The 14975-nt window shown below is 37.3% G+C and overlaps 2 protein-coding genes across 2 annotated transcripts; one reads left to right on the top strand and one right to left on the bottom strand.

Moving 5' to 3' along the window:
• Positions 1-93: 93 nt before the first annotated feature.
• Positions 94-9550, top strand: trmt9b (tRNA methyltransferase 9B). Its single transcript, XM_056757689.1, has 4 exons — positions 94-260; positions 5551-5832; positions 6169-6342; positions 7506-9550. Exons 2-4 carry the CDS (start codon positions 5679-5681, stop codon positions 8462-8464), a joined length of 1287 nt encoding a protein of 428 aa, XP_056613667.1. The 5' UTR covers positions 94-260; positions 5551-5678; the 3' UTR covers positions 8465-9550.
• Positions 9551-10029: 479 nt separating this feature from the next.
• hdac12 (histone deacetylase 12) lies at positions 10030-13778 on the bottom strand. Its single transcript, XM_056757690.1, has 8 exons — positions 13549-13778; positions 13320-13463; positions 13082-13241; positions 12428-12624; positions 11574-11724; positions 10605-10721; positions 10380-10522; positions 10030-10167 (listed from the first exon to the last, which is right to left on the bottom strand). The coding sequence occupies exons 1-8, from the start codon at positions 13678-13680 to the stop codon at positions 10144-10146; spliced, it is 1068 nt and encodes a 355-aa protein (XP_056613668.1). The 5' UTR covers positions 13681-13778; the 3' UTR covers positions 10030-10143.
• Between the last annotated feature and the right edge of the window lie 1197 nt (positions 13779-14975).

Below are 14975 nucleotides of genomic sequence, written 5' to 3'. Positions count from 1 at the left end.
TCTGCGAATCAGTTTGACCGAATCTTCTAAAGAACCAGCTCCTAAGATTCACGTGTTCGGGAATCGGACCTCACTTCGGTTCATGGGGTCGAGCGCAGTGGACATGTATTTATTAACACATCCGCCGGTTGTACACATCGGTGTTGTTTTGTCGCTGTCTCCTGCTCGGATGTCGCGTTAATATAATGTCGTGAAAGAAACATTCGGTCTCTCGTCGGATGTGTTATGTATGCTCGACCACAATCTTGAGAAAGGAGAAGGTAGGTTTGATGCAACGATGTTTGTGGAGCTTGTGTTGAAGATAAACATCCGACTCAACTTTCAGTCTGTAATGTTAAATGATTTGGACCTTGTTGCACAAATATGTTTTGAATTGACGCTTGAAGATGTGACGTGACGTGCATGTTCGGTATAATAACCTTTAAGTTACCTCTCAAAATAAGATGACCTCATGTCGCTTCAAAGTTCAAAGACGTCCAATAGACATCATTCTGATCGTGTGGTGAACGTGGATGAATGTCAGCATGTGTGCCGAGTAATGATAGTTGCATTGTTACTTGAACTGAGTCAGATCAGTAAGTCAAATGATATACATTTTGAGATTATTCACCATTTTATATTTTATAATATCGATATATTCATGCGTCTGTATATACATGCACAACAAGTACCTGGTTACTAAAGTTTGAAATCGCCAAGTATTGTTTGGCATAAATGCATATAATTTAACTTATTGTATTTTGTGTAGTAGATTTTAAAGGTAGGGTTTCACGCAGTTTCTGGCAATCTCAGATAAATCTTGAGGACCTATAGAGTAGTATTGCGTACGTCGTACCATCGAGGAGTATTTAGTTTGATCAAATTTAAAAAAGATGGATACAGCTGTACGATTATTTCCGGAAAAAGCCGAGCGCCTGGAGGCGTGCGAGGGGGGCGGAATTAAAGCACGAGAACACAATACAGTGATTTGCTATTAATTCGTGTAGTTTACATTATGCAAGTACACGCCAATAACCAACACACATATATATATAACATAGTTTGACTTGTATAAAATATAACACGGCTGGCATCTTTTAGCGCTGGCTATCAGTTTTAAACGATCTCCAAATCCAGGGTTACATCCAGCGTTTATATACCATTCATCACCCAAATGCACTGAGGAAAAGAACACAGCTAAACTTCCGTCAGCCGGATGTGCTTTTGTGGTAGAATTGTCCAATAAGCGACTATCAACCCTTGTTACGAAACAGGAATCCTTCTTCGAAAAAACCTTTCCGAAACCTGTACGGTCCCTGACGGAGTGAATCGCGCACAGAAATACTATGTCATACGTTCAACACGTTTTTTGACCATGTTAAGCTTGAGAAGCAAGCACGTCTAACAATGTAAAGAAGTCAGAATGCATAAAATAGCATGTAACCTCTGCTTTAAAGCCCTAATGTTTTGTGTAGGCGTGTAGCAGTATACAGTGTTGTGACATGATATGGCGTTTTGCAAAAATATGATATGAATTGTAGAGCTATTGTAAGTGGTAAATGTCTTCTATCCCATTGGTTGAGCTGATAACACATGACCTCTGTCAACATAAGCTATTTCATATTTTAATACTTTTACTGCTTATTGCTTTTTTGTTTATAAGCTGATCTTTTTAAGTCCTTGTTTATACAAAAATTCACTTTTATTTTTCAGTGACAGACCTATACATTTTTTAAGTTGCATAAAAAAAGGTTTAAAGTTATGCTGACGATATCTATAAAAACAAAAAATATTTTTACAGGACAATTGAAAATTCATTATGTTTAAGAAATGAAGCTGTCATTTGAATTTTAGTTTCTTGTTTACATTTTTTTTTTTCAATATATTGTGATACTATCATGTCGTAATCCACTAGCGTGTGTTGGATGGAATCGTGATAGTGTGGTAGTATCATAACACACCAATTTTTTTATGATACCATGATTCAATAGTTTTGAACGGGTACCAAAGTCTTTTGAATATACCATGTAATATGATATGGTACTCGCACTCTCAAACTCAAAGTAAAACCCTATTCAATGTTTAATTTGAAGTACTGCATCCGCCTACAGTTATATAACAAAACCATTCAGCTTCATATTGTTCATTCTGTTTTTTATTAGTATTGGAACGGATGCGCTGTCTGTAATAGAATTGTTGTCTGTCGGGTATTGCTGGCTTCTAATTTTAGATGCTGATCTGTATTCTTCCAGCGTTCAGCTTGCAGCTGCTTACATAACGCCTGTCGAGCTGAGCATTTTAATAAATTAAGGGTACAATCGGATGTAGTCTTGACAGGGCTGTGTACGGCCAACCGTGATGACGACCAAACGCTCTTCTCCCATCCTTCTGTCAGTGGGTGTCATCTTAAAATAGTCTCCGTAATGAAGGATCAATATGGGGAGGAAAAGTGTTTGTGGAACGATGCCCTTTAAAATAACCGTAGGGCTTGGGATCGTTACAGAAACAATTGGCCGTGATAGACAGAGGTCTGATGTTTCGTAAAGGTGACAACCTTTGACATTTTTCTTGTATGAGGTGAGATTGAAGTTGTTAAATGTCACTTCGATACAGCACATTCAGGACAACATGCTTTTGTAATGTTCCTTCGGGAAAGGAGTGGTTTTAGCAGTCCTTGAAGTTTGAGTTTGTTTTAGCATACATGGGCTCTTGGATTTTACTAAAAAGATCTTTATTTGAAAGATCGTCTTTTTCGAATTCTTCATCTCCCATAGTGTTCTTGAATGACATCAACGGCATCACACATTCTGTCACATTTTGTGTCGTTTTTTTAATGGCTCATCTGTGAGGTTCTGCTGTAGGGCAACATGTGATTCAACCAAAAGAGCCTTTTTGTTACATAACATCCACCACACTACATCCCTTAACCACCGAGGCATTATGAAACAAGACAATTCTGCTCTCAACCAACCGTTCGTTTGCCCTTTACGGTAGAAAAGCCTTGTTACACATTGTACACCAATAGTTATAGATATCCATCGTTTGTTTAATATCTGTAAAAGTCAAAAGGAACCTGTGAAACCTTTATTGTATATTATTTCGTTGCAGACCCGTCTTGGCTTTACTAGCGGTCGGCAAGAAGGTCGCATCGATTTGCTGGCCGGACCGTGAGATTATTGAGTGAACTTTGTCATTTGAAATGCAGTGGAGTAGATAAGCATCCAATGTGGATTTGCTTTGAAATGTTCCCTCATTGATCCGTAGCTTCGGTTCCCTACTCGCAACATCTCAACCGACTGAAAGGCAATTAGTTTAACAGCTCCTCGCGTCCCTGCGCATATTTAAAGGAACTGCCTGAAGTTTCAGTATTTGACCCGATGCCCTCAGACACGCACTTGAGAATAAATTAGATGTTTATTTGGTAGTACTTTCATGACACCGAGAGAATAGACTTGAATGGAAATGGATTAAAGTTTGTCTTCTATTGTCACGACATTGAGCGGGCACACAAGAATCTTTGCTCAACGCAGTCTTTGCAGTTGGATGCTGACATTAGATGGGTAAATACTCAAGATGCAAATTGTGATGGGTCGATTAGGCACGATGGTCGGCCGATCATACATTTCGTGAGAAATGTTTGAGTTCATATTGAAATCTTCAATAAAATTGACCATTAATGGCAGACTTGGCAAATCTGAGCACAGCTTGTTACAATCTCTTCTAAAACTCTAATGGATTAGAGATTTCTAGGTATTTTCTCATGTTAATATTTTGAGACTTAAAAGTATTTTAAACTCATAAATTTCAATAACAAATAATTAAGTTATAAAATGTCTTATCTGTGAATTCGCTTTCTTATGGGTCGACAAACATGTCTAAAAGCACCGATTGACTGAACAGAATAATGTATTTTTTTTCTTCAAATAGCCAATATGCAAATGTTATATCAATTACATTTTAGCTGCTGAACATTCTAGCAATGTACTTTAACTCGATGTAATATTATCGAAATATAATTTGAAATACACAAACAGGTGCCGAATATCTGAATAATTGAGTCTACTTTATACTAAGAGATTCATGAAAGCTTTACTCTCTATCCTGTTGAGTTGTATCAGCCCTGTTGCTCTTCAAGCATTGTAGTAAATACAACACAAAGCTAAAAGCTAATGCGTTTAGTTTGAAGAGTACCGCTTATATCACGAGTAAACCTTTAAAAAAAAAGTCAGAGGTGGCAGCATGCTTTGAAAAAAGCGCATTTTAATAAAGCTGGCATGGGCGCATGCTTGTACACAGAATCTCTGGCTGTTTCTCCTTTACACTTGTGTTTACAGGCTCAGCTTCCTGGCACATCCAGTGTGTGTAGGAGGAGAAATGATGTACGGCTGTGTGTTGACTGCTAGACGTCTGGATAAGTGATGTGTGCTGTTGTCAGGGGGTGTGTGTGTGTGACAGCTTTTTGTTTGCGCTTGTGCTGTCGAGTGGCAGGAGAGGAACAATTTGTGAAATGTTCTCAGGTGGAAAGGATGAGAACATGGAATTAATGAGACACAGAATCTCACTGGATTTTTTTAAAAACAGAAACTGTTTGAATATTTAGATATCAGTATTGCCACTATATACTCTTTCCATTTCGTTTCCATGAGATGGGAAAGTCTTCATGACCGAAATTTTGGTAATTGTACCAGAAATGGGATGTTTACATTTGGAGTTGCACAACGTTTTTTTATAATGATTAATTTTATACAATTATGATTTATAACTACGAAGAGAAAACATCTCCACAAAATATTAAAATAGATAATCTTTTAAATAGATGAACTGTCCAGTGTTTAATATTTAGTGGCATCTAGTGGTGAGATTTCAAATTGCAACCAACGGCTCACTCTAGCTCCCCCTGCCTATCGAAGCACTTTGGTGGCTAACACAGGACTAAGATGTTGTCATATATTCTATTGCATTTCTGTGAATGGATCCTCCAAAAATGACACATAGCACCTTTCTCTTTATGTCCATATATTGCGCCCAACTTTATTATCGGGGTTAATGTCTTGTGAAGAAAAATGATGATGAGAATGAAACTATGTTATTGATGTTTTTTTAGTTTTCTGTCTTTCTTGAAATCGAAAGAAAAAGAAACAAACGTCTAGGAGTGCAGCTGACGAAATGATCATAATTTATACCCCATTATGCCATTCCAGATATATGAGACAGTTTTCCTTGTTTGGGCGGATTCAATTTCATATTATCCTCATTAACATGATAAATAATAAATGCGAGACGCTCCTTTATTGTACTGCTTTATATAAGAAAGTAGAGAAGAGAAACATCTCTCATAGTCTGTCTGCAGATGCTTTTCCACCATCCGATTTAAAAGTTCCAGTTGATATTTACACCTCAACACGACACCAGTCCATCACTGCACATTACATAACATTCTTTATTTTTGCTTTATCAGTGTGAATCTTTATAGTTCCTTAATGCTTTAATATAAGATTTAAGATCATTGATTTGCTTTTGCAAAAAAAACATTAGCGAAGCAACCGATTAGAGCCTTTCTTCTTCTTACAGGAATGGATTTGGATCCAGAGCATTAGGAGCAAGGAACTCGATGTTGAGGTCTCATTTTGTGTCTGGCCTGCTGTCTCATCCTGTGGCTAAGTGGTGAAGATGCTCTGTGAGGTTTAATCGAGAACAGCATGGACGAGGCTGCCAGCCAGCTGGAGAGAGAGCATGTTCACAGTGTGTACGAGAGGATTGCACCCTACTTCAATGACAGCCGTTACAAGGCTTGGCCCAAGGTCAAACAGTTCCTTTTGGAGCAGGAGCCCGGTAGCGTCGTGGCTGACGTAGGTACGTTTTTCTCACAGATTAATGTGCTTTGGGAGTCAAGGTTTCCTTAAAATAGGACTCTTAGGGCTGAAAATAACTACGTTGATTCGCGTTGTTGCGAAAAACACAATTATGGTTAATGGAATTTTATTAGGCACTGCTTTTGTGGACCGTGTTCACCTGAAAGGAAATGCAATTTTTCATAAACAAGTTAATAATAAGGATGAATGTGCACCAAAGTTATTACAGTACAATGCAGAAAAACACTCCAGATAGTTGACAAAAGATTTATGGAGTGGAAAGTCTGTCTGAACTTAGTCGAAGTTGCCTGACGGTTCTTATTTTGAAACATTGCAGGATGTGGCAATGGTAAATATCTGCACATCAACGAGAACATCTTTAAGTTGGGCTGTGACGTGTGTCGGCCGTTGGTGGACTCTGCGTGGAGTCAGGGCCATGAGGTGCAGATGTGCGACGGACTGCGCTTACCCTACAGAGACGGCTGTTTTGATGCAGTGCTCTCTATCGCAGGTAATGCAACTGTAAATCGTTTTTGTGTACATTTGTGTTTTATTTGGAGCAGTAAAAGTTTGTTTGAAAGGGCATATATAGGCCTCCACAAAGAAAATATGAACAAGCGTTAACAAGGATTAACATTTGTCAATTACATCTCATCTGATAGATCCAGATTAACATGGTAATTCAATTATTTAGCCATTTAATATCAATCTACTGATATTAATCTGAAATAGAGCTCTTATGTAGGTGTATTTAAGATCTATGAGGCGAAGGAAACAAGAGGTGTTACTAGGTTACAGGAGATTAGCAGTTCTTGGAAGAGGTCTGGGAGTGTTTGTTGTCTGGCTGTACAGATGGATCACCTGGCAACCCCTCGTGAATCCCCAGTGACATTAATGTGGCCATTGATGATATCACTGTTTCATAATGGTTTAAACCCCATCTAACACATGGAGCGTCTACTGGCATGAACTGTGCTTACTGCATTGCGTTTGGTTTTAGATTTCTTTTTAAAGAGCTTTCCTAGATGTAAGAACTGGTAAAAGGAAACCTTAAAAAATATTTAGTTATAAGTATAATAAATTAACAATATAATATGCCATAAGATATATAGATATACATAAATATCTAAATGAAACAGCCAGATAATTCAATATTCAAAATATATTAAAATTCGCTTTTAACTATTATCAGATCTTTCAAATGATGATGATATTATTTATTAGTTAGTATAAAATTATTTAAAGCTGAAATCCGCAACGTTTATGTGCTTAAACATGAATACAAATCTGTTGCTGAACAAGTGAAGCACAAACTATACACGGATTCAACCATAAGCTTTATTTATGATTTATAATTTGAGAAATGTAATTTATAATTTCCCAAGAAACGTCAGTTTGACATCATTTGATTTTAACCTGTGTAAAAAATAAGTTTAAGTTAATTGCAATTTTACGTTTCAAACAGAGGTGGTGCTTTAGTCAAAAGTTACAGACTGCAGGTTAATAATGTACTATATAATGTATTAATAATGTTAATAATGTAATAATGATTTGTATTTACTCATGTTTGTTCCAAACCTGTGTTGTGTAAAATTTTTGGGGTGAACCGTTTCTTTAAATGACGACACTGTATATCATTGACCTCTGTGAATGCAATTTCTCTCGATTGCTTAGTCATCCACCACATGTCCACCAAAGAGCGGCGTATCCGAGCAATACAGGAGATGTCCCGCACCCTGCGGGTGGGAGGGAGAATGATGATCTACGTTTGGGCCATGGAGCAGAAGAGGCGTAAATTTGAGAAACAAGACATCTTCATTCCGTGGAATCCCAATCCTCCTCTATCCCCCGCCCTCAGAGGACCCGGGCGGGCCAGACACCGAGGCGACGGAACCCAATGCATCAGCGACGACGCCGATTCGAGCGACAAGCACAGAAAGGTGAAAAGCACATCTTCAGTGGTGGACGAGGGCGAGCTCGCCAGCCCCAGTCAGCAGAAGCAACAAAGGCTTTGGTTCTTCTCCAGATCTTTGGATTCAGTGCTTGACTTCGGCAGTCTGACCGTGTCCAGGTCCACCTCCGGCACTTTCCAAACCCCTGCAGATGAAGCTCCAGAGAGCAGGAGCCTGCGGGCCAGCGGCAGAGGTCTCATTAGACAGGTTTCAAACCTCTTTTCATCCTCTTCCAGAACCAGTCTCGAAGAAGATGTCTTCATCTCAGACCCTCATGATCAAGTCCATAAAACTGAAAACGGCAGCACTATTAATGAAAACGAAACCCTCCGGGTTGAGCTTGTACAGGATTGTTCCTCAGTTCCTCTTCCAGACTTGGTGTCCTACCAAAAGGAGCAGTCCAGTAATGAAGAACACGGGGAGGTTGGTAGCACAGCAAACAGACAACATTCCATGCAGAGACAAGAAAGCACAGTGTCTCTGGGGGACAACGTGGGGATGAAAGAATGGAATGACGGACAGATGAAGGACTCTTGTCTGCGGTACTACCACGTATTCAGGGAAGGAGAACTGACGCAGTTGATCGAGAACCATGTTGATGAACTTCATGTTCTCCAGACTTTCTTGGACCACGCTAACTGGTGTGTGGTGGCCGAGAAGATCCAAGTTTGGAAGGTTTAAATCTCATTTTAAACATTAATGTCGATTTTTATTGATGTTTTTAAGCTTTTAAACTCATAGTTTGAGATTTTAAGTTTTTGGATGAGAACTTATATCAGTTGCTAGGTGTTCAGTATCAATGGCAATAACAAGCAAGGTATTGATGCTCTGACTAGATAAGTGTTGTTCAAAATAGACACCATTTTATTTATTTTATCTCTAGGAACACTAATGTTACTAGGCACTACATTTTGTTTTACAAATGTGCCCATATCCTGCTTGAATTGACAATTCACCCAAAAATAAAACTTCTGTCATCATTTACTCCACCTCGAGTTGTTCCAGATCTGTATACGTTTCTTTGTTTTCCGCTGAAAACAGAGAATATATTTGGAAGAATGCTTGTAACCAAACAGTTCTTGGCCACCATGGACTACCATAGTAAGAAAAATGACAATGGACTTATTTATAACAGAACAAAGAAATGTATAAAGAAAATTTTCTTACTATGGTGGACCAAAGACATCAGAACAAAGACATTTTTACAGATTCGGAACAACTCGAGGTGGAGTAAATGCTGAAAGAATTTTCATGTTTGGGTGAACTGTACCTTTAACGTTATCTGTGATGTCTTACACGATCAGTTTTGGCTGTAATTATAAATAATGAACTTAACTTGCACTGATTTAATGGCGTGTTACTTTTAACAGTCTTAAGCAATGTCTGCCTGAAACAGAAAAGATAGCACATTATTCTGAACCAAACAATGTGAGCACATTACCAGAGTTTTCTTATTGAATTCTCTTCAGGAGTTTATCTGTGTAATATTTGTTGTGTTGTGTGTGGTTAGTGATACCGTGAGCTTTTGTGTTGTGGTCTGTTGCAGAAGCTTTTTAACAACATTTTGTCTAATGCTACTTGATTGCACATGACTTTCCATTGCGGAACTTGAACAAGTGCGGGTATTGCAGATTGTGTTTGTATTGATGTAACTTGACCGTGTCAATGTCGCAGCAATGGTCTTCAATTTTCTTTTGAACCTTTTTTATTTGTGGTTGTGTAGTTTGACTGTCGAATAAAAGCACTATAATTTAGTTTTTATCTGAACCACTGGGACAAGTATTTCTCTATCTAATGTTAATAAATGAGACCTTATTGTTTTATAGTAATGTATTAGCTCACAGAAAATAACAATGAGCAATACAGGATTTAAAAATCTTTATATTTTGAACCAAATGTAAAAAATGAAACTTAAATTAAGATTTATTTACAATTTTATATTATTATATCAATAATATTTTTGTTGTACATACATGTTAACAAACTGACTTTAGTTATTTTATACATTCTTGATGCAAATTAATAAACAATTATATAGGGACATTACTGAAAATGAACAGAAATTTAATTTAAACAAAATTCTATATATCATGCTATGGCGTATTATATTATTATATATACTAATGCTAACTATTGGTAATTTGAAAATGTGTATTTGAATGTTGAAATTAGCTTTAAGATGAATAAATACTAGTAATAAAATGATTATTAATAAAACCCAACAATTTATAAAAAAGGACAAAAAATGATTTTAATATTACATTTTATTAATAAATTCAATCGCCTTAGAAACAGTGATGACTGTATATGCAGAAAGTTCATAGACGGTCTCTCTGTTTGCCGTACATTTCCTTCATGGATTACAATCCATTTTCGCTCCAAACCTAAGAGAAGAAACCATCAAAATGGATCATTATGAGCACACAAAAGCCCTGACAGTTCTATATTGCTGTTTACATTCAGGCAATAAAAGGGAGAGAAAATATTGAGAGTTTGTTTCTTAACAAGCTGCCTCATAATAATGTCAACATGAAAAGGAAAAGCATCACGTGTCGTCCTGAGATCATCTTCCTGCCATCCGATTCTGCTACCTCACCTTGGATGCAGCCCTGTGAATTATTGAGTGCCTCTGTGCCAAACGATCGATATCTCTGGAATATCCTCCTCCGATAACAGTGGCCACCGGAATGCCCTTTTTAATGACTGTCTGAAGTACGTAAAGATCTCTCTTGTAAAGTCCTGTGTTGGGTTAATGCATGAAATCAGTACAACAAATCTGTGCTCCGACTATATATGTGGAAGATGGAGTAGTACGGTTCACCCTGATCTGTGAGGCGAAGTCTTCCAAGCTCATCCTCCAGGTGTGGATCCACTCCGGCATCATACAGCACCAGGTCAGGGTGGAACGTGTCCAGTAACCAAGGGAGGTGTTCCTGGACTGCACAGGAAATGAGCTCAGCCAATGATCATGACATATTTAAATGTATGATGCTATTAACCAATTAGAGCACAAATATTCATATTTAATATTCAAAGACACCTATAGACCGTTTCATCGGATGCGTTTGAACTGAAGTTAACGTTCATTCTGTGTTTGGCTAGTGTCTAATAATATAGCTATATTTTATATTATTTATGCTGGTATTACTCTATATTATTTAATTGTATAATAATTGTATTAAATAAACGATTTGTTGAATTTTGTTGTATGTTCATTTTATTAAATAAACAACTTGTTGAATGGGTCCTGTAGTTCTGTTGCATTTAAAGAAAGCTTATGGTACATTGACATCTAGCGGTTGAGCTTGGTATCGCAATCTTAAATATTGGATAGACAAGTTTAGCGCAGTCCATGAACACGCGCGTTTGTTTATGTTGTCACTCTGAAGCTGTCTATAAGAAATTTCTATGTTTCATGTAGTCAGAATAAAAGCGGCATATATTGTATGTGTTGTTTCATGTTTCAGATATATTACTTGTAGGACGTAAGGCTGTATTTTCCATAAGTTTTTGTTTACATTATGTGCAATGCGATATCAAACTCTACCATTGATTCTATATAAGTGATGTTTGTAAACCTTTCGCGTTGTATCCGGTATAGACACGGTCAAAATTTACTGTCACTTAGACCAGAGCTCGGATTCATCCGCGCAGAGCAGCAGTGCCGAAGCACAACCCACGTAAAGAAAATAACTCCGCATATAACTGAACAGATTATTATATTTCAAACTGAGATGGCGACAAAGAGGCCATAGTTAAGGACCACAGCTTGCGAGTAAAATAAATATACCTTCTGAAAGATACTCTTTGTCCTCAGTACCGTCTTCCACACTGATATCCAGGTCACTCTTCTGCTTTTGCAAAGGAAAGTTTTTTCCACAATGCACAGAGAAGGTAAAAACATCTGGCTCTTCCTTAAAAATCAAAGCTGTGCCATCACCCTAGTGAGAAGAGGAAAGTAAACATTCTCTATAATTCAGCATTTCTGTCAAAACACAACAAAGAAATACAGATTTAAGACTGTAGTGACTCTTATCAGTTAGTTTGTAGTTCTTTCAGTCCTGCATGCAAACGTTATGTGGACAGAAAAACATAAGCTTTAGCAATTTAAAGAGACAGTTCACCCAAAAATACAACTTCTCTCATCATTTACTCACCCTTGAGTTGTGCCAAATCTGTTTTAACGTCTTTGTTCCGATGAACACAGAGACAAATATTTGAAAGGATGCTTGTAACTAAACAGTTCTTGGCCAGAATTGACTACCTTAGTAGGAAAAATGACAACGGTAGACAAAAGTGCCCCAGAACTGTTTGCTTTCCTACATTCTTCAAAATATTTTTGTGTTCAGCAGAACTTTTAAGGAAATATTCCTGCAAGGGTGGCCATGAACTGTTTTGTTTCATGCATTCTTCTGAATATATTTCTCTTTTTTCATCAGAACAAACACATTTATAAACGGGTGATTTCTGGCACAGTTTCAGACAAGCACTTTTGTTAAATAAATAATAATACATAAAAAAAGTAATAGCAATGCCACTTTCATGAAAAAATTGCATAGCACACACACACACACACACACACACTTAAATGCATGCTGTACTCCATCTTTTAGTTTTAGTGACTGATCACTGGTAGCCCTGTACCTGATGTACATCCAGATCCACAATAAGAATCTTCTTCCTAGAATTGAAATCACCCATCAGGTGTTTGGCAGCCACAGCCAGATCATTGAGCAGACAGAATCCAGAGCCGTAGCCGGGGAAAGCGTGATGGGTCCCTCCAGCTGTACTACACGCTAGTCCCTTCTGCAGGGCTATCTCACCTGCCAGGACAGTACCGCCTGGACCACATCTCAGATAGATGAGAAATACAAAATGACAGCTTTGAAGAGGCAGGAAAACAAAACAATGTGACAGCAGTGGAAACTACTGGCTGCTTCCGAAATAACAGGAAAGCATGTGCATTGTAAGTATATCAGCGATTATTTATGAATTAAATAATATATAAAATATTATTTCATAGCGATATCTGTTGCAAAGATAAAAAATGACTTTTCACGGGATATTTAGTACTGTACTTTGTAGTGAAGATAACATGTTTGTATTTTAATTCTTAAGGGTGGGGGGGGGATTCACTTTCATACTGTAAGACCACAATACAACATTTCTCAATGGTTCAAAAACAGGCTTACTATTTTTAAAGCGTAGCTATTCTTCACAATTGAGGTTGGGTGAAATATAACACAAAGGTGTATTGATGACAGTCATCCCATTTTCTGCACATGTTAAAAAACATACCCGTTTCATATCTGCAGCGCTGTACTAAACCAGCACTCCAAGGAAATCCAGTCCGTCTCTGATCTTTCTCTCTAATTTTTCCACCAATAAAGTTGGTCACATACTCTTCAGTATGCACACAACCCAGAAGCTCTTTGGATGCAATCTTAGGTGCCCAAACCTACAGAACAGCAACACAGAAACAGTTTATATTAAACATCCATTTGTTACACATCAGATTCACTGAAAAAGCCCAAACCTGTTTATCTGTTATGACTTGATCTCCATGCAGACACTCCAGAACTTTAGGAAACTTTCCCATGGGGAACCTGTGGCTTTCTGGGAGGTCACATATGTACTTAACATGATGAACTATTGGAAGTGCGTTCGATTCAAGGCAAGTCTGTAAAAGTGAAGAACAAACAAGCCTGTAAGGAAAATGTCCTGCCTGGACTAGTCTTAATGTGATAATAATGATGAATTATTACGTGTTCAGCGTTGAAAAACCTCCTCTGCGTCTTACGCAATGGGTTTCGTTTTAGAAATGTTTCCTCGCGCAACAATGTTGGGTACCTTATGGATGCTCTATACGCGAATGTGCGACATGATAAATACAACATCTTTACATCACAACACACCACACATGATATACAGTGTAACAACTCGCCGCCCAACAAGTGTGTACTAGAAGATTCTCTTGTGTATCTATCTGTAGTCTGTTGTGTTTTCAACAAGTTTTAATGGAAGTGTGCTACTGCCACCGTCTGTTGAGGAGTGAGCGTGTGAGGAAATCAATGCAACTGTGTGACAGTAGTGTGTGTCAGAACTATATGTATCACTTGCTGTTTTAAGTAAAAAACAGCGTCATCTACTTATCATTTTTATGCCTTTTGCATACGCTGAAATTTGAGCCGTAGTGGCTATCAGTGTTGGGTAAGTTACTCTGAAAAAGTAATTAATTACTAGTTACTAATTACATATTTAATAGTGTAATTAGATTACTGTCCAAATTACTCCGTCCAAAAAGTATTTAGTTACTCATTACTAATTACTTTCTATCCTACATCAAATTTTATTAGTTAAGTGATTCAAGGATAGACATGAAAGGGTTTATTTAATTCATTCAAATAAATAATATTATTAACTGACCAAAGTATTACAAATGTGAGAATTATACATTAAAGCACAGATTTTAAAGTAAGACTTTGAATTTTGAAGTCCATTACACTATTGCACACGCATATATTTTACAAAGTATTTAGTTTAAGTACATCAAAAGTAACTGTAATTAAATTACAGAAAACATATGAGTAATCCCTTACTTTACTTTTTCAAGGGAAAAGTAATTAAATTACAGTAACTAATTACTTAGTAACTAGATACACCCAACACTGGTGGCTATCATGCTTTCCTGAAGAAAAAAAACATGTTTCTTTCCTAGAATGAGTAGATGTGATAATTTTATATTGGCTATTAGAACTTAATATGGTACAATTGTCAATCCAATCCAACTGTTGTGAATTTGTTTAGCCGTCAAACGCTTTACAAGTAATGTTGATTACAATTCATAATACGTTGTAAAAAAATCTGGGATTACTAAAATAATATTTTATTATTTATAAAAATCAAACATTTCGTGAAACTAGGATACATTTTTTTTTGATGTATCAGATACATTCGTTTGTGGCATTTTATGGGCGGGGCACCAGCAATGACGTTTGTGTTTGCGGCAAATGCATTGCGCAGTGCGCACTGTGCGCTGTCAGTGTCGGTACTCGTCCAGGTAAGCCTAGGTGATATTTTAGGTTTAAAAAGCACCGGCTGACTTCGCATTTGTTACTGTAAATCAGAAGAATTATGTTTATGAATCGTAAAGTATATATTTGCAAAAGGTTCCTATATCGCACACCTTGCA

The sequence above is a fragment of the Triplophysa dalaica genome, chromosome 9 (genome assembly GCF_015846415.1).
Source record: "Triplophysa dalaica isolate WHDGS20190420 chromosome 9, ASM1584641v1, whole genome shotgun sequence".
In the NCBI taxonomy this organism is placed as follows: domain Eukaryota; kingdom Metazoa; phylum Chordata; class Actinopteri; order Cypriniformes; family Nemacheilidae; genus Triplophysa; species Triplophysa dalaica.
This window is presented reverse-complemented; position numbering and strand designations above follow the sequence as displayed.